At 47.1% G+C, this 23,410-nt stretch overlaps 1 protein-coding gene across 9 annotated transcripts in view; it reads right to left on the reverse strand.

Annotated features, from left to right (window-relative positions):
- Positions 1–10,730, reverse strand: part of RGS8 (regulator of G protein signaling 8) — a 28,009-nt gene extending 17,279 nt beyond the window's left edge. Inside the window, exons 1-3 of one of the 9 annotated variants that reach the window (XM_021285780.2) lie at positions 4,151–4,168; positions 3,872–3,930; positions 1,866–2,414 (exon numbers count right to left, since the gene is read on the reverse strand). In XM_021285780.2, coding sequence (XP_021141455.1) covers positions 1,866–1,891 — 26 coding nt within the window. In that variant the 5' untranslated portion in view covers positions 1,892–2,414; positions 3,872–3,930; positions 4,151–4,168. Of the gene's footprint in view, positions 1–835; positions 1,062–1,865; positions 2,415–3,871; positions 4,298–10,537 lie in introns of those variants that run through there. The other 8 variants (XM_065071857.1, XM_021285778.2, XM_021285779.2 and 5 more) reach the window with 8 other exon arrangements.
- Between the last annotated feature and the right edge of the window lie 12,680 nt (positions 10,731–23,410).

Raw genomic sequence — 23,410 nt, forward strand, 5'->3', positions numbered from 1 at the left:
GAGCAGGGGAAAACCAAAGAACATGATGATTATAAGTTTAGCCACAGTGGCAAAAAAATAAAAACAAACCAGAAGCAAAAAAAAAAAAATTAAACCACCTTCAGTGGCTCTGTGCCTCAGACTTGTGTCCTCGGTTCCCTCATCTGTGAGAGGGACACCAAAATACCTCCAGGAAGATGCCAAGCAGACACTAAGGATGGACACAGGCCCAGGCTCACCCACAGCAATCACTCAGCTGCTCTGGCTGGCAAAAAACGGGTTTTTAAGTCTGCGCTTTGGGATGGTTTCTTGGAAAGACCTGCTATGGTCAGGTGTGGGAGGAGAGCAATGGGCAGCAAGACCAGAAATCAGTGACCCTGACCCAGCAGCACCAAAACCAGCACAAATACCAGGGCTTGAGGGCAGGAGGAAGAAGAGAAGGAGCAAGGCAACCTGCAAGGTGCTGCAGAGCCATGAGACCCCAGCCAGGATGAATCCCAAGCAGCTTCTTTAGACTCGAGGTTACATAAGCAAACTAAAACTGCCTGTCTCCTGGCAGGCTTACCCAGGCAGAAAAATGGCTTTATTGCTTTTTTTCCTCTAAATTTCAAAGCAGCCCCAGAGCCTTCACTTCTCTCACCAGCCCCTCGTGTCCTTCCTAGTCCCTTCCCGGGAGAGCTGGCCCGTCCGCAGCATCCTTCTTCACATAGCCCCGGGATGGGGAGGAACACAAAAGGAGAGGGAAATGCCACACACACATGCATTATATGGGACTGGCATAACCTCCTCTCAAAAATCTATAGGTATCAGTTAATGGTTTTACATGGTTTCAAGAATGGCAGAGCCTGCAATTTACCTCCCCAGCTCAAGGGCATCTCTTCTACAAGATTCCCCAGACAGCAAACGAGGCCATTCTCTTCTCCAGACCGTGGGGGGAGAATTTAGCAACCCAGTCTGTACTTCTCAGCTGCTGGACCCACTTCCGAGCTGGACAAAGCCCCTCTCCCAGCCCTGCTGCCAAACCGATACCAAACACTTTCTGTGACTGCAGGGGGAAGCACGGTATTTTTCCCTTCCATATGTAATTCTTGCAGAATACTTCAGCACCAGCGACTGAGCCAATCTGTAGCACGCCTGTTTCCCCCTTCTCCTCCCGCCCTTCAGAGAGTTTCTATTATTGCACATTCTAATGTAATCTTAAAGCAAATTAAATGTTAATTAAATGCAATGAGTGTCTCCCTGGTGCAGCACAGGCAGCTTGCAGCATTTAACATGCACAAAAGCCTGGAGATCTTTAGTTGCATGATTTGTTGCACAAGCTCAAAATATTGACCCCTGGCCGGTGGTCTCAAGATGCCACGCTACATGAATTCCAAATATTGGTGCAGAAATCCTGTGTGCAAAGGGTCACATTCATGGCTGAGTGTGCTGGACTTGCTGTGCACAAGCTGACACCGAGTCCGCTATAGGATCTTCCCAGTAGCTTTCCTGATACCTCCTACCCCCAACCCTTCTCTTCCCTGCGCTGTTTGTTCTAACAATCTCACGAATTTCTCAGCAAGAGGTGTGACATGCATTACCGCAATGCTGCTCAGATTTCTCCTCTGATGCCTGAGATCAAGGGACTGCAGCAAAGAATCAGAGCGTATGGGGAACAGAGATGCTGTGCCATGAGCAAGGAGCTCGTCTCTCACTTAACAGCCATCTCTAGGTGGGGACTTCCAAGACAGGACACAAGAAAAAGAGAAGGAAAGAAAGTGGGTCCGCAGGAGGTGGAGGGGCAAGGGAAGGGCAGGAGGGAAGAGGGGACACTTGAGGCTTGCTGGACGAGGTAGACAGCGACAGGATGGGCAGGGGTGAGGGATGCATCACATCTTTTCGGTTACCTCCGTGGGATCAGTAAGGCAGCCATTCAGGCATCCAGTTATAGTTAACCCTTGAACTGGCTGGCTTGGACAGCAGTCGGGGCTGTTTGCAGTAGGCAGGAGTGCGGGAAGGAGAGATTTACTGTTTCATGTCCTGGCACTTAAAAATATATCAAAGAATCCTCTGAAGAAAAAATAAAAAAAAAAAGGAGGGCCAGTTGTTCTCAACCCATTTGATCCTTGCCTCCTAGCGTGGAAGGTTGATTTTTCAATGGTAGACGTTCACAGTTGAGGGATGATCACACAGGACACACAGCATTTCCTTCTAAGACCAGGGCCGCAGGTTAAGTCCAGCTTCAGCTCTAAAGTGGTTTGGGTTTGGCGTCACAGCTCACCACGGAGCAGCAGGAGTTGGCATTATCGCACTCATCATTCAACACCTCTGAAGGTCTCTCCTCAACAGGCAGAGCTCCAGGCTGACCTCACTAGGGAAGTCCAAACTACCTCTTGTCCCTGTCCCTCCAGGTCATGGCTGATGTTACTGGCCAGGCATCATGGAAAAGGCTGGCACTGCAAACAAAACAACAGGAGGACTTCACGCGTCTGCAGATGCTGGTCCTTTCACTATCACAGGCTCAAGCACTCACACAAAAATAACTCAAAGAAAGCATCTCCTCTTTGGAGGAGCCACCAAGGAGATGCACAGTCTGCAAAGGGGAGGGAAGGAGGGCGGGAGGGAGGGTTGGCACACAGGCAGCTGGGTGAACAAATCTCACATCAGAGAGTGAAGGTGAGGTCCACCAGCCAGGAGAACGATGGGACAGAGAGCAGAACTGCATAGCAAGCAAAGGGCAAAGGTTTATTTGCCAGGATGAAGCCAAGCCCCAAGTAATCTCCGTGTCCCCTTGGCCAGAGGGGACAACTGAGGAGGAGATGAAGGAGCTGATGAGAGCAGAGACAGTGTGTGAAGGAGCCAGGACCCTTCTCTGCCAAGGCCTGGGGAGATCCCAGAGCTTGGGCTGCCCATCGCAACATCCCTTTTAAAACCTGATTAAATTAAAAAAAAAAAAAATGCACAAAGCCTCTTCTCCCAACTAAATTAATGGAACTGGGATTGCGCTACATGCCAGTGAGTGCATTTCCTTAATCCCTACCCTGACCGGCTGCTTCCATGCGCTTTAACTGAAATCAATCCTTGTAATTCCTTAAACCCCTTTAAATTTTCTCATTAACAGCCTCACCCGCATGTGGGGCCACAGCACATGAGTTCCTAGAGTCCAGCAGCCCCTATTCCTCTGTCTCTCTGCTGCTCCGAAGCGAGGGCTGGGAGCAGAGCCGGGTGCCCTCCAGCAGCCTGGTTTTTGGGGTACCATTATGAAACAAGCCTCCTGCTTGCCCCCGCTCCCTCCCACTCACCAGCCCCCACAACAACACCCTGCAGGGCTGAGCAGGCTGAGCACCCAACTTCCCCATGATCCCAAAGTCTGTTTGACTTCACAGATGCCAAGACCCCTATTTCCTGTGAAAGCAATCCCACTGCTAGGCTGACATCCCCATGGATATCTCCTCTGATTGCAAATAAACCCAGTCAATTATGAGTTTAGAAATATAATCTGTGGCCTCTAGTAAAGGCATCCTGGTAGGGGTCCAAGGTGAGAGTTTTTTGCCTCCCACTCCATCATTCATCCTGCTCTCCCCTGCTGTGAAAGGACCCTGGTCAAGGAGAATTGCCAGTCTCATCATGGATGTGTTTTGGGGGTTTCTCCTTGAGAGACAGAAAGGGAGGGGTGTGACTATGACATTCAGGTTATCAAACCACCCCAGGAGACCACCTGAGCAAGGAGAAAGAAGCCACCCCAATAGCAAAAATCACCAGCACAATGGTTAAAAAAAAAAAAAAAAAAAAAAAAAAGAGATCTTAGGGGCTTTAAGAGATTCTGACCATCCACATGCAGAGAACGCCAGCAAAACCTGAGCAGAGGGGCACTGCAGACAGACAGAGAGACACAGAGGAAAAAGATACTCACTGCCTGCGACCCGTCCTCTCCAACGGTGTGTTCGTGCCGGCAGCGTGGCCAGCGAGGCTCTGGGGAGAGAGCAGAGCGGTCTTCTCCAGCGACAGCCCCCTGCCCGGGCTGGAAGTCACACTTGGACACCCCTCCCCTTCCCACCTCTCTGCTGGCAGCAGCAGCGCAGCTCCGAGCAGCTCCCTCGCATCCAGCAAAACCCTCAACCCGGCTGTGCTGCCAGCTCTGCCGAAGAGCTCACCCCATCAGCGCATCTCTCTGCATCCCCTCCTCGCCCACCTGGCAGCCAAACCGCGGTTTCAATCCCCCGTTGGAGACGGGCGGTGGATGCCAAAGGCTGGCAGGGAGCATCTGGGGGTGGGGATGGGGGGATGCCTGCGAAAGCGCTCACTGTTGTCGCCCGCGGTAAGTTGGAATAAAGCATCTGCCTGTGCCGGTTTAATCGGCTCCTCTGAGGTTTAGAATAGGTTGCTGCCCTCAGATTGTCAAGAGTTGCCACAGACAGAAGGGATGAGAGAGTTTAATTAAAGGGCCCCAGTGACAGCATGGCCAAATAAAATTGTTAACAGGCAAGGGAGCACCTAATTGCAGGGCATGGGATGATGGAAGAAAAAAAAATCCACCTGGCAAGTCGGTGATGTGACTGACCCCTTTCACCCGTCCCCCCTTTCCCTCGGTGTGCTTGCCCCATGGTACAGGCAACCCCTCCCTTTTCTCTCCTGCACCCACACCTCCATCCTCCAGAGAACGTAAACGGGGTGCACAGTGCACCCCATTAACTTGAACAACACCCGAACCTGCGGCACAGGCACAGTGGGGCTGGAGCACAGCCCCCAAGCTTCGGGCTTAGCTCAGCCACTGGTGACAACATCTGGGGTTCACACAGGCACTAACATGGGTCACTGACTCGCCGAGGGCTCAAGCCATGGGATCCACATTGCTTTTTTGATTCTGACAAAGTTTATTTATAATAATAATAATAATCCTCTGCAGTTAAGCAAGTCACTGCCTTTCTCCTGCAAACTTGTAGTCACCTGCCTCTCCTCTGCTAAAACATTGCCAGGCCTGGCATCCCATTGCTACTAACAGAAATCACGTCCTGAGATAGCACATTACCACCAGGCAACATCCCTGGGGAAAGACAGAGTCCTGCAGAACTAACTACAAGAACACAGGGATTAGCAGCACTGCAGCAATGATCCCAGCTCTCCATCAGCTTGGATCCCCTCCCTCGTAGCTCAGCGTGGCAAGGAAATATTTGCCTTGTTCTCATCCTCCCATCGCAAAGCCCAGGTCATCCTGACTCAGATTAATGATGACTCTGGTTATCATAAGACAAGCACTGCAAAAATGCCAGGGCTGATAGAATCTCCTCTCAGCCAAGGTCAAAGGTTGAGGTTCATCTTATGCCTCTGGTACAACAGGCTGGTTTGTTCCAGTTAAATAATGGTCAGCTTCAGCCCTTGCCCCAAACCTAAGACAAATTTAATCCAACATCACCAAGGGTTTAAATTCGAACATGTCATTTTTCTTTTAATGCATTTCTGCACTTCCATGTTCTCTCCGGGCAACCACAGGAAGAACATTTTCATTATCTTTCCAGGACACACACAGACATTGGAGGGCGGGGGAGGTCAACCAAACATTCAATCAACAAAGCTCTGGATAATTCTGGTTCATTATTCAGATACCTGCACTTCACTGCAGCCTCAAACAGATCAAAAACCCTGATCAGCTAAGTCTGGATGGAGTAGATCAGAGGACCACATGAGCACTCCCAACTCCTCCTCCTACTTTTACACCAGTTTTATATATTGTCATCTCATAGCCATCACCAGTATGGACAGAGACCCCAGTCCCTATTTCTCTGGTATGTCAGCACACCCTTCTCATTACCTCAGTGAGAACCTGGAGCATCCCACAAATGATTCTGAACATCAACAGTTTTTTAATTCTAGTTTCCTGGACCAGGTGTGAGTTAACAGAGAACAAAAATAAGTCAGTTGTGTTGACACAGGCACTATGGGAAATGTAATTAAATTGCGGATAAGGAGAATTATATTTTTACAGGGTAATATTTTAGAAAGCTTCTGTGCAGTAGAAAAGGTTTAGAGCAAATTCCTTCTAAAATAGCCCTCCTGCTTCTGATTACTCTGTAGTTTCTATTTAAAAGCTTTTAATAAAATAACTCATTTTGATATTAGGCTTGAATCCTATCCAAAATTTCAAATCTCTCCAAGAAATACTTTAAAGCAATTTCCTCATGATCTGTTAACAGCATATACACAAGCAGTGAACATGTGTAGCATTGGGAGCGCTGCCTGACACTGGACAGGGTGGAAGGGAATTTGCCAGCCTTTTCCTGGGGCATTAACTTTCCCTCCACCATCTCCAGGTCCTTTTCACCTTCCATATTGTTTTAACTGCCTCCCTGCATATTTCATCTGTTTTGTCTATTGATGACTTCCATCCCTGGAGGGGTTAAAAAGACTCATAGATGAGGTTCTTATAGGCATGGTTGAGTGCCAGAGTTAGGTTATTGTTGTACTCTATAATCTTGAGGGTCTTTTCCAACCTAAATTATTCTATTATTTGAGTGTTGTTTTACCCCAAAACTCCTTCTGGACCAAAACCACCTCCACTAGTTTCACTTGCTCCCACTTTCTGCCACCCAACTGCTATATAAAATTGCACGGCCTGATGACATCTGTTCCTCCAGCACAGCTGCCCTCACAAACATCCATCTGGACCAGGACAGCAGCTCTGGCTGATAGTCATGAGGCTTCTGGCTCTCCAGATCCAGGGAAGCCCCTCCTGGGGCTGGCAGCTGGCAACCCTTCACCATTTGGACCTGGAAAATCAGAAGATGCCTTCACTGACTAACTCATTTGCTTGGCTGACATCTCCACTGGGTTTGGCTTAAATAAACTCCTTCACCTTGACATTTCAGCAGACTTCTCCCCATCTTCTCACTCTTGCTCTCTTTTCCTTGGGGGTTTGCTGCCGCTCTGGGATTCCATTCTTTTACGCTCAACGAGCCATCACGCCAAGCCTGCCGCTGTCGTTTCCACTTCTCATTTTCTGACTCCGTGGCTTTGTCATATTTACAGTGATCCATGCCACAAGGGCTTTGAACTTCTTTGGGCTTGTGTTCACTCTTACTTTGCCACTTGTCCTGGGTCTGTGCCAGCATCTCTCTTTTCTAGTACGGTGCTGCAAGGAGCATGTTGGAGGGTGCGCTTCACAGCTTGCTCGTCCAACAGATTTTTCCCTAGCACCAAGAAAGTGCTTCTTCAGCCTGCTGGGATGTTTGGCAGCAACATCCCCCCAGCTGAAGTCATCCTTTGGTATGTTTTCATGAGATCCTGTTGTCTCTGTGAACTCTCTGGAGGATGCTCGGTGATGCAGGCTCTGGGACTGCAAAATGCCAATGACATGAGGCTGGCTGCCTCCCACAGTAGTCGCTGGTTTGGGAATTAAGGTGACTTCCATGCTGCCAAGCCTGCCTTTGCCTCAACCATAACCCTGTAGCCATGGGCCAATTCTGCCGTGACACAAGGGGGACTTTTTCCTTCCAGTCTTCCAGTAAAAAACACACACACACACACACCCCTGCCCTGGAGTGACCATCCTAGCAAATCTCCTACAGCACAAAGCGTCATTTGATCTCCTCCAACACATAGTCATTCAAAATATATCCAGAATCCAGACTGGTACCTATATGGGCCCAATTCCAAGGTAATTCAAATTAGTAATTAATTTCTCTCCAGAGATTGCTGTTCTCTACCACTACATGCAATTAAAGCTGGAAGAGAATTGTTAGTTGCTGACATCTGACAAGCAGCGCTCTGCCGGCTGTGCCAGGCTGCCTGGGGAAAACACACTTGGTCCAGCACAAGGTGACTGTCTTGGCAGGAAGGAATTACAACTGATATGGACAGCTTCCCAAACTGCAAAACAAATCAGACTTGTCTGACTTGGGAAGAGAACCATGAGAACAACTCCCTCTTCTACAAAAAAAAGGAGCTCCAGTAACATCAGGAAATATCCACAGATATAGCTTAGAATGCTTATAAGGGGTTAATTTTTTTTATTCACTTTCAACATCAAATCATTCTCCACATCAGGCCAGGCAAGCAGGAAATCCTGAACGGTGAAACAAGGAGAGCTTGAGTTTCAGGGTAGGTGAGGAAACCAAGCAGCTGATATACTGGTTGGAGGTGTGATAAAAGCAGCCACTTAATGTGCTAACAAGGCAGGGCAGAAGACACCCGCTGAGTTGAACTCCCCTTGAAGACAAAAGGCTGCATTTAAAAATAAAAATGAGTTACATAAAGCGCGAGCCACAGTTCTGTCTCCAGCTTAGCTCCAGAGCATGGCAGCTATTTAAATTCTCCCCCTTGTCAATGATAGAAGTGTCTCCTGGACACATTTGTGGCTGCAGCAGAAGAGCATCTGCTCTGAGATGGCTCCTGGCCCCAGCCTGCATGTTCCTGACTCCCTCCCCAATTCCTCAAGGCAAGTAGGATGCCAAACTAACAGCATAGCAGCGTGGAAGGCTCCAGGCTGAGAGGGGCAGCTTCTCCCCTTTAAAGCACTTTATTGCCGTTTCCTAATTGTTCTCGGAGGAAATGTGTTCCCGTGCCCAGGAGCAGTTACACGTGTGTGTTGTCGAGGATGCTGTGAGCGCAGAGCAGGGAGGCAGAAAGGATTGGAGCTGACACCGAGCTGCTCTGTGCAGCCTTGGAGTCCTCCCAGCTTTCAGCATCGCTGCTGCTGTCAATATGGCAGCATCTGTAATGCAGTCGATGTGTACGGCTGGGAAGCCGAGACAGATCCACCCCGACAGACAGATTACCACAAAGATCTCCTGCCACAGATGCTCCGTCCTGTGTATGTTTTGACTGAGCTCTGAAGCTTGAGACAGGTCGGGTAGCGAGACTTGCTGATGGATCGGGTTCATTTTGTGCTGAGATATCTTTCCAGGTGATTGCAAGCAGCCTGCATTTTGCAAGCTGAACACTCTGCAAACTAGCTGCTTACTGAATGTTAGAAGCCAGCCCCAGGATCTCAGGGTTGCAGCCACAAATCCATTTATGACAGACAAGGTCTGTGCTTCTCTGCTCTCATCACTGCTATTTCAAAGACTCAGGCTTACAGAGCATCCAGGTCCCACAGCAAGGATTTACAGGGGCTATTAACCCCTATATAGACACACAACGTGGCACTGGGAGGTCATTCCCACTGCAGCAAAACACCCGAACACGTGCTTAACTTCAAACATGTGAGCAGTTGAATGAATGTTTGTACGATGAAATACACAGTTAACTGCATCAGTGAGCTGGGATTTCTCTTGCATCTCTGGAGGCTACTGCCCTAGCCTTAATTAAAACATAAATGAAGTGAGTTAGATGGGCTCATCCTCTTTCTCCAGCAGATGGTGGCTCTTCAATAAAAAACATGTCTGTTGCATCCAGCACCAATCTCTCTCTCGGGAGACTGGCCTGTAATCATTGCCCATGCCCTGCCAGCCTGGATGGAGATGCACATTGAGCTCTGCCAACGCCTGCACCAGTCAAGCCCTACGAATGGGGCAACATGGCCAAACCCACATGGATGGTCTGCAGGGCATGAGGCCGGGCTTGTCTTGCCCGTGCTGCTTCGGAGGAGCCTGAGGCTGCAGGAACAAGTGAGTCTTGGAGAAGAGCAGCACAACAGGACAGTAAAAGCAAAGCCCTGTATGCAACTTGCATGCTCCCCAGATGGAGGAATGCGACTGCATTCCTCTGCGGTCGAGTGCAGTGATAATCAGCACAATGCTAGCATGACGGGTCCCTTCTGTGTCTTAGCTGTGCCAAATTACCAGCTTATTCCACATTAAACAGCAAAAAGATGGCCCTTGCTTCTGCAGGGATCTCCACAGTCTTTCAGGGCTGCAGGAAAATGAGTGCCCTCACATCAGTCCCCAGTTTTTCCCCCAAAGAACGCACACACTCCTGCCATCTGCAAGGTTTTGCTCCATCCTGTGCTCAGTGCAGTTCGCTTGCCTCCAATACGTTCTCCTTTCGCTCTAATTAATCTTATTTTTAACTAGTTCAGCCCCAGCGTTCAGCCTGGATGTTAGTCATAATGTCACAGATACCCAAATATTCAAAGGAAATACAATCCAGCATTTTAAAATAACAACAATAGCAAAGAAGGGGGTGGGGGGAAGGAAATGAAAAGACGGTAAGATCTCAGAGCTGCAGGCACCAGCACCGACTGATGTTTTCTCCCAGCATCAAAGGCCCACCGCTAATCCGATTGAAATGAAGATCACCCAGGACCAGTCCTGCTCCTGTATCAGCCCAGCCAGGGCCAGGCTGGGATTAATGCAAGAAATACCCTGCTCTCTTTCCCCGCTTGCTAATTAGAAGTGGTGCCTGCGGCCCTCTGACCATTCCTAAGGTGCCACAGAAAGATTAACACACTGGGAGAAGTGCTGCTGTGACATTATTAGGGGTGACATCTGAGCAGCACCCTTCCCCTCCCGCTTTGCCTGCAGAGCCATCCTTCCTCCCAGCAAACTGGGGCAGGGGTGAGTAAAAATCCCTCCCCTGGGGCCTCCTAACCAAGCAGAGGACCGCAGGACCTTTCATCACCCACCAAGGCACTTCTGGCTCTTACCTGTCTTGCAGCCGGCAGCAGGGTGGTGACTACGTGGCTTTTGGTACTTGATGGACATGGCTGGTTGGAACCTTGAGGAACAGTGTCTGCAGGCTCATGGTGCATTGGGAAGGGGAAAGGACCCAGCCTGGCTATAGTTATCTCTGGAGGAGCAGCAGCACTGTGGCACTTTTCCTGGCTCCCTAGCCCTGCATCTCATGAAAAGAAGAGCTGGTGGAAGGAGGGGGGCTAGGAAAGAGAGGGAAGGGGGAGAAGAGAAAGCAAGAGCTCTCTCAGATGCACACGCGCCGAGCAGACAGAGGCTTGCAGAGGATGGCACTGCCTGGCTTGCTCTCATTATTGCTGCCGGCTGGCTGCTGCCCATGGAGAACTCGCCAGCATCCACTGCTGGCCTGGGGCACAGTGGGGAAAATGTACAGGGAAGAGATTAGGACCTCATGGACCATTGGAGCAAGGAAAACTACTGCTTGGGCACTGGGGGCATTGTTTGATTTTACCTGGGAGGGCCAGGGCTGTCTAGAGGGCAGGAAGGGATTGTGGTGATAGAATTCAGCTTTTCCTTCATGACTTCTTTCTCCCTTTGAACATAAAAAACAAAAATCAAACAAACAGGCTAGCGTGACCCAGAGCTTTTAAAGATGCCTTTGCATCCAGATGGGCAGGAAGTGGGTGGCACATACCCAAAGCACCAGCATCACTTAAAGCTCAGCCTCCCCCTCTCATTCCTGTGGTCTGGGTTGTGCTGATACAGGTGCAGGGTGTTGAGCGGTGTGGGAAGGCACTCCAGACACAACACCTTCCCTTTGCACAGAAATCACTGTGCAGAGCTGCCTGTGATCGTCAGTGCTCTGCTGATCTGCTTCAGTGACAAACCCAAAATACCAAGGATTCAGAGATCCAGCCATAATCTTTCTTCGAAGGGCAGCAATTCCACACTCGATGGATTTTTACAATGTGCTTTTCTAAAGCATCACATGCTTAGGAGTGTGTGCCCCTTTGGAAGGGGACAGCTTTGTGCCTGATGCCTTTGCCAGCTTTTTGAAAGATCCCACACCTCTTCCCCTTTTCTGCTCTAGTGGCTGAGCACTCCAAGGGGCTGGGTCTCACCTGGGGCACTCGGTTTGGTCAGAAAGATTGAAAAGAAAGCAAAGCCACATATTTTAGATATTAATATTATACCCTCCTCACCACCTGTTTACCGCAGCTCCCTACTGTAAGGTTTGCCACTAGTGATTTCAGAGATACATGGATCTCATGGATTACAGATACACATCTATAAACATGTTTCTACATGAATATATACATCCTATACATAGGGTTGCCGTTAATACAAATCAACAGGTGCAATGCACTGAATTACAAGCAAAAAAAGTCTTCAAGTCAATACCCTCCAGGTTAAGAGGAGTTAACCTGAGAGTACACCACATTGCCAGGGCCATCTCTAAGTGACTGTCTTCAATAATATACCTTCGAGACTCACCTGAGACCACACACACATATGTACAGCAGAGGACCCAGTCCTACTGAGCCAAAACTCCAGCATCCCAACCGCCTGACTGCTCAGCTGGCCTCACCACATTGGTGCCCAGCTCCAGGAATCATCTCCCTCATGGGTTACTCTGCCGGGAGCTGTCAGAACATATTTCATGTCACAGTATGCCATCAGTTCAGGAATAGAAAAGGTCTCCCTGTGGATCCATAGCTATGGGTTGTTTCTCTGATGGTACCAGCCCAGGGGATGATCATTTGTGGGCCTACAACCACGCATCCTTATTGCCGCCACGACAGGAGTAAGAAGCTGAGATTTAATGCTATGTCAAGATCCCAGCTATTCCCTCGCTACAGAGAGACCCCAGCAGCACTGGGGAGCTGGATCCCTTTATGCTGCTGAAGTAGGGAGCATTCCCACTGCAACAGAGAGCGCAGGCATCTGCCTTCCAGCCCCGTGCATCTGTATTACTTAAAACAGTAACAAAGCCGCTGGGAGTCTCAGTGGATGCAACTCAGCTTTCTTACACCCAAGAGTGGGAGATTTCGAAATGACATCCATTCTCTATAGGGCTGTTTTTAATGCAGATATACGGCAGTGCAATCTCTCAGTACATTCAGTGGAGTGGGGGTTAACCATCTTTGGGGGAAATAATACCCACATCTGTGTTTTCTGGGGGGTGAGGAGCCATCTGCTCTGTGTCCCAAAGCACACAGCCAACCTTCCAGTCTCCAGGGTGCCAGATCCTCCGGCATCCTCACAGCCACATGGCTGGGGTCTGACTTTGCCAGGGGGGAAAAGGACAATGCACCTCAGATGATTTGCAATGTGAGGTCCAGGACTTCGCAGGGTCATGCCACTTGCAAGGGGACACTGTCACTGCCGCTGTCTGTCACCACTGTGAAGGCTTTAAACAGGCAGGGATGGCTTCTCCCCGCGTGAGCCAGGATTTCCAGCTGTGTGTGAAAAATCAGAGGGTTTGTTTTGTACATGTGCGAAAGCCTAAACTTAGCAAACAAGATGTTAATTCGTGAGGGGAAAATAGGCCGTATTTATGTAACTGTGAAAAGCTACAGATCCCATGGGAGAGGAGAGTACGTTCGGGGGCTAACGACAAATGCTGCTATTCACTCAGCTTTGTCAAGAGCTCCAGTAGCTGCATATTCATCCCCCAGCACCCCAGGAGAACAAGCTTTGAGGCTTTCCAGGATAAGAATAGAGGTCTGGTTGTGTCTGCTGCTCCACAGCCTGGGTTTTGTCTGGGATGAGAGGCACCGAGGTGTGGAAGCGCCAGCTGAAGGAGCGCTGGCAATGGCAGCGTCTATGTGCGCCTGTGAGGGATGCAGGGCTCTCGGCGCAGCAGGGGTGGAGAGCACTGAATAAAGGGCGAATTCATTCACAGCCACGCAGGATGGCATTAGTACCGGCCCTTTGCTCACAAAAACACGAATCCCTTGTGCATAAAACAAAACCCCAGCATCTTTCAGAGCAGGCAGCGGGGGCAATGCCAGGACTGAAATTAGCAGCTCGTCCTGGCTGTGAAGTCTGATGGCTCAGATCCACCTCGGGAATCCTGGTCCCTGCAGGGGCAGCGTCCCTGGCAAAGTGCCCGCCCCCGACATTCCTCTCCCCATCCCCTCACAAACACACATTCTGCTCTACTTAAAGCAGGAGGTGAATCCAGCAATACCCAGTCTTGGGAATAGAAACCCCAGAGCTGGTCCCTTAGGTGTTTTTCAGATTGCACCTTAAGGGGCCTTTTAGCACCAGACACTTTCACGTGGCAGCACTGGTGGGAAACAGCAACATGCTGCTACTCATCCGGCTTTGAATTTGTGACCTTAGTGTTCTGGGAAAGCCCTTTCTTTGCTAAACTGGTCTTGCAAGCGGCAGAAAAGACAGACTTACTCCTATGGGGAAACTACAAGAAAAAGGCACCATATTGATAAAGCCTGTGGCTCCAGTAGTCCCCGATCCTGCGGCTGTGTTGACGGACATGTATATGAAAGCAGCAGGGGATGAGACTTCCAGAAAGGACAGTGACCCAGGGCTGCAAATGTCTGTCAGCAGAGGCCAAGCCAGGGGCTGTACTGAACAAAAGCACGGACTGCAGGCGGCTGTATCCTAACTATGGGACTGAAGTCCAGCCTGGGGGTAAGAGAGACCACCCCATCACTGGGGAACACCAAGCCAGGGGCTACACCTGGTCTTAAGTGTTGTTTTCAAACAAACGGAGAGAAATGAGGTTTTGAAGCATACAAGGAGAAGCTTCACAAAGCAGATTAATCTCCTGAGGGAAAGCACAGCCTCCAGGGAAGGCCTTTCCTGCTAAAATATCACGTAACAGAGAACTCTTCTGGGAAAGGGCTTGTGAGATAACCTCTTTCTTCTAAAGTAAATGCCCCTGGGCACAATACTTTTAGTAAAGCACTTCTAGAAGAAAAAGAAAATGTCTTAAAACCCCCCTGTTACTAATTCTACATTTACCCTCACTGCAGCAGCCACACACAGAGCTCAGAGGTGAGCCATCACCTTCCACTGCTCCTTCCTATTCACGACCGAGAAGGATATAACCACGTTCCTGCTGCTCTCTCATTTCCTTGGGCTGTAGTTCACCACTTGCTCAAACCAACCTGCTGTGAGCAGCAACTCTGCAAAACGTGTTTTGGAGTCGTCTTCCGGCTTTGCGGTGCACAACAACAGGGAGCTTCCCATCTGTTGCTGTTTGTTTAGCCCTTGCATTGCTAAAATAACACCTGGGGAAAGTGCTGAGCCTCTATTTAAAGAGCAGAGTGCTTGGAGAGCAGACGTGTGTGTCTTTACCCTCTGTGGAAGACTGTGCGATCCAAGAACTATTTGGCAAAGAACAAGAGGCTCAGGAACTAAGTCATCCCTCTCCAGTGCCCAGGCTGTTGCATTTAGATCCTTCGCATGATGCTGCCCATGATACATAAATGCAGACCAGCCATTTTCACCCTTAGAACCGGTTTCCACACCTGTAAAACCATGCGCCAGCTCTAAGTACCTGCAGATAAATTCCTCCTTTGGATTTCTATCATGGCAGCCCAACAAAACCTAGAGCTGTGCTGTGATGCAGCAGAACGTCTCTTCTGAGTAGCTGTGAGTTGGGAAGGTCTGTCCCCTAGCAAGACAGGCAATTGCAGCCCCCAAAATCAATGCTGGTGCTGAGATGGAGCAGGTTCTGGTGCTTGAGGTTGGCTCTTAACTTCTTCCCTCCCTGCCAGCCTAAAACCCATCACTTACCTGAGATCAGCAGTGTGACCTGTTGAGCCTTCACCGACACCACCCAGAGACTGGGGACAGCATCGTCCTCTCTGTGACCTTCCAACACCTCTCCACGTGTTTCAACAGTGTCCGAGGGTCTCCAACACCTAACTTCAATGCAGCCTGGCTCCCTAAAATAGGCAGAAGAAATTGCCAAGAAGTGTGTGTGGGGAAAAGATAAAAACAAAGCTATGCCACATAAGACAAAGCTGCAGGATTGCTGCAGCAGGGAAAGTCAATCACTCAAAAGTTCAAGGGGAAAAAAATATCAATATTGAAAAAAATCTATAGGAAATACTCACAGAGGCAGAAGACAGCAACTGAGCACTGTTAAGGCTCTGCTGCAAGGAGCATTGGAGACCAACCCTTCTGCTTGTGGTAATGCCTATGAGGCCAGGAAAGACTCCTTGCATATCTCAGGCAGAGGAGGGGAGAAGCATATTAATGCCTCATCTAAGAGCTCGTACTAACACTTGGTCTGGTCACTTGTTAAAAGTGCGTGTCAAAGCCATAAATCTGCATTTACTAGCAGACTTGTGCATATCCTGCTTGTAGCCTCCTTACGCGTGACTAAAGATGTCCAAACAAGGTGACCCACAGAGAGAGGGTTATATTTCAGGATTTTCCATCATCTGCCTTTGCAAAGACACTATTTGCTGACAGCAGGCAAAGATGTTCTCGAGTCACCACAGCTGCATGGGCAAGCCAAGCTGATCCAGACCCAGCTGATCCTTAGACCTCCTACAAAGACAGCGTGGATACAAGTTCCAGCAGTCTCACAAATCTGCAACAAAGGTACAATGTGAACAGCCCCACTGCTCTTAAAAAACATAAAACATTGGGAACATGATCTTTGCCGATCCAGAAGCACTGACCGGGAATTACAGCAGCATGTGGCTTCTCTTCAAGGGCACAGCTCCAAACCTCAAAATCAGGTGCCATAGCCACGACCACACCAAGCGGCACAGCGGGACGACAACACGTGTTTTGGTGTCTGCGTGACTGTTTACACCCCAGCGTGGTATTTGCTTTTTCACAACAGAACAAGTTTGTTGACTCACTTGTGCCCCAGCATAAACACCAGCAGTTCTGCTGTCAGAACAGCCTGGCGGCTGCTGCTGTCTGCAGAGCTGCTTTGTTTTGTGTGTTGTTTTGGGTTTGTTTTTTCCTCCTAAATTCAGCAATCTGCATTTATCTTCATTGCACGGCATCCTGGCTTTTCCATGACCATCTCTCCATTTGTCAAGGTTTGAATCCCACCATATCCCTCTCTCAGTATTCTACAGATTCTCCAAATTTGTATTTGTTTCTTAATACATTAAATATCACAGTATCACAGTATGTTTGGGATTGGAAGGGACCTCAAAAGATCATCTAGTCCAATCCCCCTGCTGGAGCAGGAACGCCTAGGTGAGGTCGCACAGGAACATGTCCAGGCAGTTTTTGAATGTCTCCAGAAAAGGAGACTCCACAACCCCCCTGGGCAGCCTGGGCCAGTGTCTGCCACCCTCACTGGGAAGAAGTTTCTTCTCAAATTTAAGTGGAACCTCTTGTGTTCCAGATTGATCCCATTACCCCAGATTGATCCAGATTACCCCTTGTCCTATCATTGTTTGCCACCAAGAAGAGCCTGGCTCCATCCTCGTGGCACTCACCCTTTATATATTTATAAACATTAACAAGGTCACCCCTCAGTCTCCTCTTCTCCAAACTAAAGAGCCCCAGCTCCCTCAGCCTTTCCTCACACAGGAGATGCTCCACTCCCTTCATCATCTTTGTTGCCCTGCGCTGGACCCTCTCCAGCAGTTCCCTGTCCTTCTGGAACTGAGGGGCCCAGAACTGGACACAATATTCCAGATGTAAAACACAATATTCCAGATGTAAATACTTTTTCTATTCACCATCCAAGATTGAAAGAAGTGATCCTGGAACAAGCATCTGAAAATGTACCTTTTTTTTTTCCCCTGGATAGCATCACCCAACCATCTTGTACCCAGTTTCATCTACAGTCATGTTAGGCTGACTATGCCAAAAAGAATTAATATATTGTCACATACTGTCTCTCTCACAGCAGTAAGACCTTTTTATCTTGCCATAGCATGGTACTACGTTGGTTTGTGATTAAGAAAAACCATATGCTTTGCTTGTCCAAAATCCTCCAGCCTGCTTTTGGTTTAGATTATTTTTTCCTCTGTAAATGAAAACTAAATGTAATTACCCAGGCCCTCATTTATTCCTTCTAGAAGCAGGTACTACGGAGCTTTCACAGCAGTCAGATGGCCCACCTATCCACCATAATTTGTCAAAAATCACCACAAATGATTCTGAAACCACTTCAGCTCGCCTTTTATAAAATTCCTGGCACCCAGACAGCTTGAAACCACCTGATTTCCCAAGAGCCCTCTTGAATGTATTTTTTGTCTGCTATTCTAAGCGGAGATCTCACTATTTGTCATTATCACCAGCAGCGCTAGTCAGCACTTCTTTCTCTTGAGCTTTTCAACAGCGACGAGCATGGAGAGGAAAATAAAAAAGCAAAAAAAAAGCATTAAACATTTTGGCATTCTTGACATTTTTTCAATAGGTCTTTGTGTTCCCACAATCACCTCACAGGAACATTAGCAGTACGAGGAGGATGAAGGAAAGCGCTGACCTGCCCATTTGTCGCGCTTACCAGGGCTGCGGAAAGGAAGGGTTGTCAGAGGCATGGCAAGTATTTAGTACGTTAAGGGATCATAACAAAGCAAAAAGCGTTTAGAGAAATAAACTGATCCCAGGGCTACAAAGGGAGAATTGTGATTATTCATTTAGCACTTCAGGTCACTGTCACCAAAGGTTCGCCCCCTTTGCTCAAGAGAGGAGCTCTGACTTAAGCAACTGGGAAGAAAACAAGCTGTAATGCTGAAATAGAAACACGGACTTTAATAAAAAGATTAAGCCTCATTTAGCCATGCAAGCTGTACAGCACAGTCCAACACACCATCTATCAAATATTACATTAAATGTTCTAAATGACAGATGCCAACAGTTAAGTGGTAACGATTTGTGTAGTCTCCAGGTACCTTGAAGATGGATTGGGCTGAGCCCACGGAGCTGCCAGGACGCTTTGCCTCCCAAAATTCCTGTGCCTGCACCAGGGACCACAGCGAGGAATGGAATGGGAGGAAGTCATCCACCCATGGAGAGAAAAAAATGAGATATCAGCATGAGCAATCGTGGCTCCAGGGGAAAAAACGAGGAATATAAAAAGAAAATACCCAAAACAGCCCTACAGCAGCTCAAAAGCAAGGTCGAGTGAAACACAAGAGTTGCCAAAGAGGTCGTAAAAGTATTGCGCTCAATTAGAAACACCCAACTGCTCAGTGACAGCACGTTCGAGTCCTGAGTGTTGAAAGCGAGTAAAGCAACTCACCCACCCGAGCACCCTCATCGTCTCTGCTTTTATGGGGTGCACAAAGTCTTCAGCAGGCTTTGGTGAGACTTTTCCTCCATTTTATTTATCCTCCAGGTATGCTTGATAAATAAATGAACACTATAAATCAACTTCCATGCTAAATGACATTTTCTAGTTATGAGTTTGTTAAAATGCATAAAAATTTATATAACTGCACATCACGTGATGGCTGTTCTCCATAATAAAATGTGTAGTATCACAGCGGGTATATATAAACACACACTGTACACCTCCAGGTTTTAGTTCATGCTACTGCGGTAAGCTAAGGAAGAAGAAATAAACCAGCAACCTACTTTACGATCTCAAAGGGAACAGTAACCCCCAGGAGAACACACAAACATCTTCTGTCTGTGTCACTAGCTATTTAAAGTACAGCTTCAATATTTCCTATTGTTGCATGAGAGATTCTGATTATTTTGACATTTTTCAGTATTTTAAAATCTTTTAAGCAGGAGCCACGAGGTGGCAGCGTGAATTAACCACACATTGTTTTACTTCAGTGTCAGTTCATTCCTGTATTCCCCAAACCTCAGGCACCTATTCCTACTCCTCACCTGTGCTGTTTATGAGACCACGCAGTGTCCTGGACCCAAAAACTGGTCCTGGCTGAAATAATGAAGGGCTGCTCACCCAGCATCCCTCAAACGCTTCGATCAGCACCGCCAAGGATGCGCTGGGGATCAGAAAGGGGGGATGGACATGACCTTGACACGAAGAAAAAGGACTGCGGACTCAGCTTCCATTTAACCTCACAGGAATTGCCTTTCAGAGACTATCACTCCAGCTGAATGTCATCCTGACTACAAAGCACCTCTTCATATATTAATTTAGCACAGCTATTTAAATGGCGAGTCTACGTTTAATGGGTGCTTATATTCACTATTATTTATCTCATCTTCCACGAATGAAATTAGTAACAGCATGCCAGATATTTTCATGTGGCTCCTACAACTGCAGTAAAACCAGCAAGCAATCTCCTAAGGCAATGATGGGCAGAGCTTGGTCCTGCATGTTTCTGTGGCAGCTGTGCTAAAATTATGCTTCTCCCATTAAAACAATCATTTTACTTTCCCCCCTCCCTCTCAAATATTTGCCAGGGATTTGCTGGATCTCTCTTTAGTTATACAACATTAATAGTGAAAATATGAAATGAGAATTCATGGCTTTATATGCTTTTACTTTAAATTCTATTTAAAACATTCTTGGGATTTTCTCAAGCTCTTGCATTCCATGATTGCTTTTTAAAAAATTTTACTATGATTATGACATGCTACTTTTTATTTAAACTCCATTTTTTTCCCTTTGTTAAGAAGTATGGGAGGTTAGAGGTGAGTCAGCTGTCTATGCGAGTGGTTACAGTGTTCCTGGGATGCTCCGTCTGGGACAAAACCCTCTGTGACCTGAACCAGTCAGCCCATCATCCACCCACCTCTCCTGTATATTCCCTAATGTGTTTGTACAGAGCTAAATAAAACAAAATAAAAAGGCATTCTACAATTACCACAAGAAATATCACACCAATTTTGCCCTGGACATTATTGTTTTGCCACTCAAAGTGAAGTGATGCTGTTGGAAAGGATCAGAGACACTGGGTACCAACCAGCTCAGAGCATTGGCGCTGTAATTGCTGTCAAATTAGTTCTGTTCATGCTGCAAAAACACACAAAAAATCCCTACACATCCAAAACATTTAAAGCTTTTCTTTTACAAAACTGTACTGAATGTCTTTTTCTTTATACACAAATAATGCTCTAATGACAAGAAAAATTGGATAGATGACAAATGAGGAGCCTGCATTTCAAGGGACTGCATCAAAAAGCTGAAGCCTTCATCTACAATTCTCTTCAAATTGCTAAGCAGGCAAGTAAAATTCTCAGGACACAGAGTGTTTCAAATCTATCACTCTCTACATAGAGGATAATATTAAAATATCCAATAGCACAGTGTGATTGTTGTTCCAGAGAAAACCGCTATTGTACCTGTCCTGGTATCAACTTTTCCCAGAAATGTTTTTATATCATTCACTTTGGTATAATACCTGCTACTCGGGAAAATGCTAAATGTCACCAAAGCCTCCCCTTGGCTTTTTCAGGTACTTTGTGATCTTTTTGGGGTTGCTTGTTTGTTTTTAATAGTAACTGAGGTATATGGTTAATACTAGTTTTTGAACCAAAAAATAAAAGTTATCTACTACCTTTACACAGTACAGAGCAGAAAGTGAAGGTTGATAAATACACAGTAACTCATGGTGGGGGGAAATATACTCCAAACAGCCTACAATAGCATCAACTTTTGGTCACTTCAGCTGTCAATGGGTAAATGGAAGGTCACTGCTGGTAGGACAAGAAATATGCAGCAATTTCCACAGGAAGGCAGATGAGAACCTAAAAGTCTACAGCTTAAAATTCATGTGGTTGAAAAACAGAGGGTGTAAGTTTGTGAAATGATAAGCAGAACGGAAAAATATGGAAGGAATTTCAGTATTCATTCTTTCTTATGACCTAAATGGGAACGTTCCTCATGAAATGATCTGATGAGAGGCTTAAACAAGAGGAAGAACGTTTTAGGACAATGTAAGAGCAGAACTCATAGCTGCACGTCTGTGTCACAAAGACATACAAATACATTTGAAATATGATCAAATTAATGGGAGAACTGTCCATAACATTTTTCTTCAACTCTACTGTAGCACTTCACAAAGCATAAATACAGCCCTAGAATTATATTCAGCTCCTTGAAGGCAACCGCGAGGCTGATGTGGCCCCCAGTGAAAATGAGTTTGACATCCCTGATATAAAGGCAATCAAAACGTAACAAGCAAGCTGGAGCCTGATGGAGCATTAGAGGCAAATGCGACCAATCCAGGCTGAATGTATCTGTCACAGAGCTCTGTTTGCTGTAAAATTGTGGCTGGCACAGCTGGTGACTGCATGTAATCAACATTTTTTAATTATATAAAACAATGCTTAAAAAAATAAATAAATAAACACAAAACAAACTAGAACAGAAGCCCAAAATTAGAGCCCAAACATTTAGAGGTGAAGTCATGTGAGGCCGACACGGGGGATTTCCATCTGGTACCGCCAGTTGTCTGCTGCCAGCATGGGCCAGGGAGTGTTCCAAACATCCTCATGGGATGGATGTTACACACACTGACAACAGCAAACGTGGCCCAAACGCATCGTTGTGCAAGCAGCTAAAGGTATAAAGAAAACAGAGGAGGGAAACAGAAACCCTTCTATTTCAGGGATAAGCTCTCCTTACCTTTCCATTCTTACCATTATAGACTCTTTTTTGGAGGCTGCCTGTATTCACCAGATGCTGGACATCAGTGCAGCACCACCCAGTCCCCATACATGCTCCATTCCTCCTGCTCACACGCAGCAAAACTAGGTCTATAAATACCATCTAGCTCCAGAAGTAGTTTTCTAACCCCAAGTAACATTCTCTGTCTTCCACAGCACAGAGTGTCCTTACTTCAGGTCTGAGCTAAGGTCCCCGTGCTCTCCAAGATGAAGAAAAGCACACACAAGTGTCCTTCTGTCAGACTCAGGCTGCAGGAGAGCGATGACACAGAGCAGCAGCTCTCCTCTTGTCCTCATGGGGTAAAATAGGGGCCACAAATCCCGCTGAAACCATTCTTTGAAAATTTCTGCTGACTTGTTATGAATTATAACACTTCCCTATAGCAATGGTCAGTTTTCAACAGAACTGGAAAGTAATCAGCACCCTGAACCTCTGGGTATCTGCAGCACGGGATTACACAAACCTGCTGTGAAATTATATTGCAGTTTATCTGAAGAGATAGCTAAATACCAGCACTATATAGGATTAAACTCCAGTGTGAGTTCAGAAAACCATTCCTGTCTTTATGGCAGTTTATACAAAACCCTTGCAGTCAAGCTCACCCAAACCATCCAGGATGGATGAAATCAAATGCTGCCATCTCTCCCCAGTTTGACTCAACTTGAAATACTCTTGATGAGCTTAGAAAATTTTCAGAGAATTTTCAGAAATAATAAAAAAAAATGGGTTGCAGAGAATCCCACCAGCATGGTACATTTTTGTTCTGGAAGGGGAAAAAAAAACACTCAAACACACCAGAAACATACCTCTGATGATACAAAAGGGTGGTATGATATAACTAGAGGGTTGTTCCAGTGAAATGTATTGAAACATTCCCCAAGCCAGTTCCCCTATGGGTGGGGAATAATCTGTCTCTCCATTTTAAAAGTGTTTTGTTAAGATCTAACAGAGGAAAACCAGCAAGCTGGATGGGTTAGAGGAGCACAGAGGCCTTATGTACAACTCTGGCTTCTGCGAGAGCCCTCCTTGTACAGCCCAATCACCCACCCGCATGTTCACATCCTACCTACACCAGTCATTAAGCTCCCTAGAGTAGAACTCACCCAATCACCACATGTGAAAAAAACACTTGATCATCACAAGTCAATTGCTATCAGCAATTGACACATCTTCAGGCAACACCTGTGTCCAGCTGTCCATTCTGGTCCCAACAAAGGTAACTGCTCCTGGTAGGGCAGACAGACACTGGACAATTCGCTTGTCCATCATACATCACAGTGAAAAGAGGTTAAAGAAAAAGCAGAGGAGTCATGAGGACATGTGGAAATCACTGCAGGAA

The sequence above is a fragment of the Columba livia genome, chromosome 8 (genome assembly GCF_036013475.1).
Source record: "Columba livia isolate bColLiv1 breed racing homer chromosome 8, bColLiv1.pat.W.v2, whole genome shotgun sequence".
Classification (NCBI taxonomy): Eukaryota; Metazoa; Chordata; class Aves; order Columbiformes; family Columbidae; genus Columba; species Columba livia.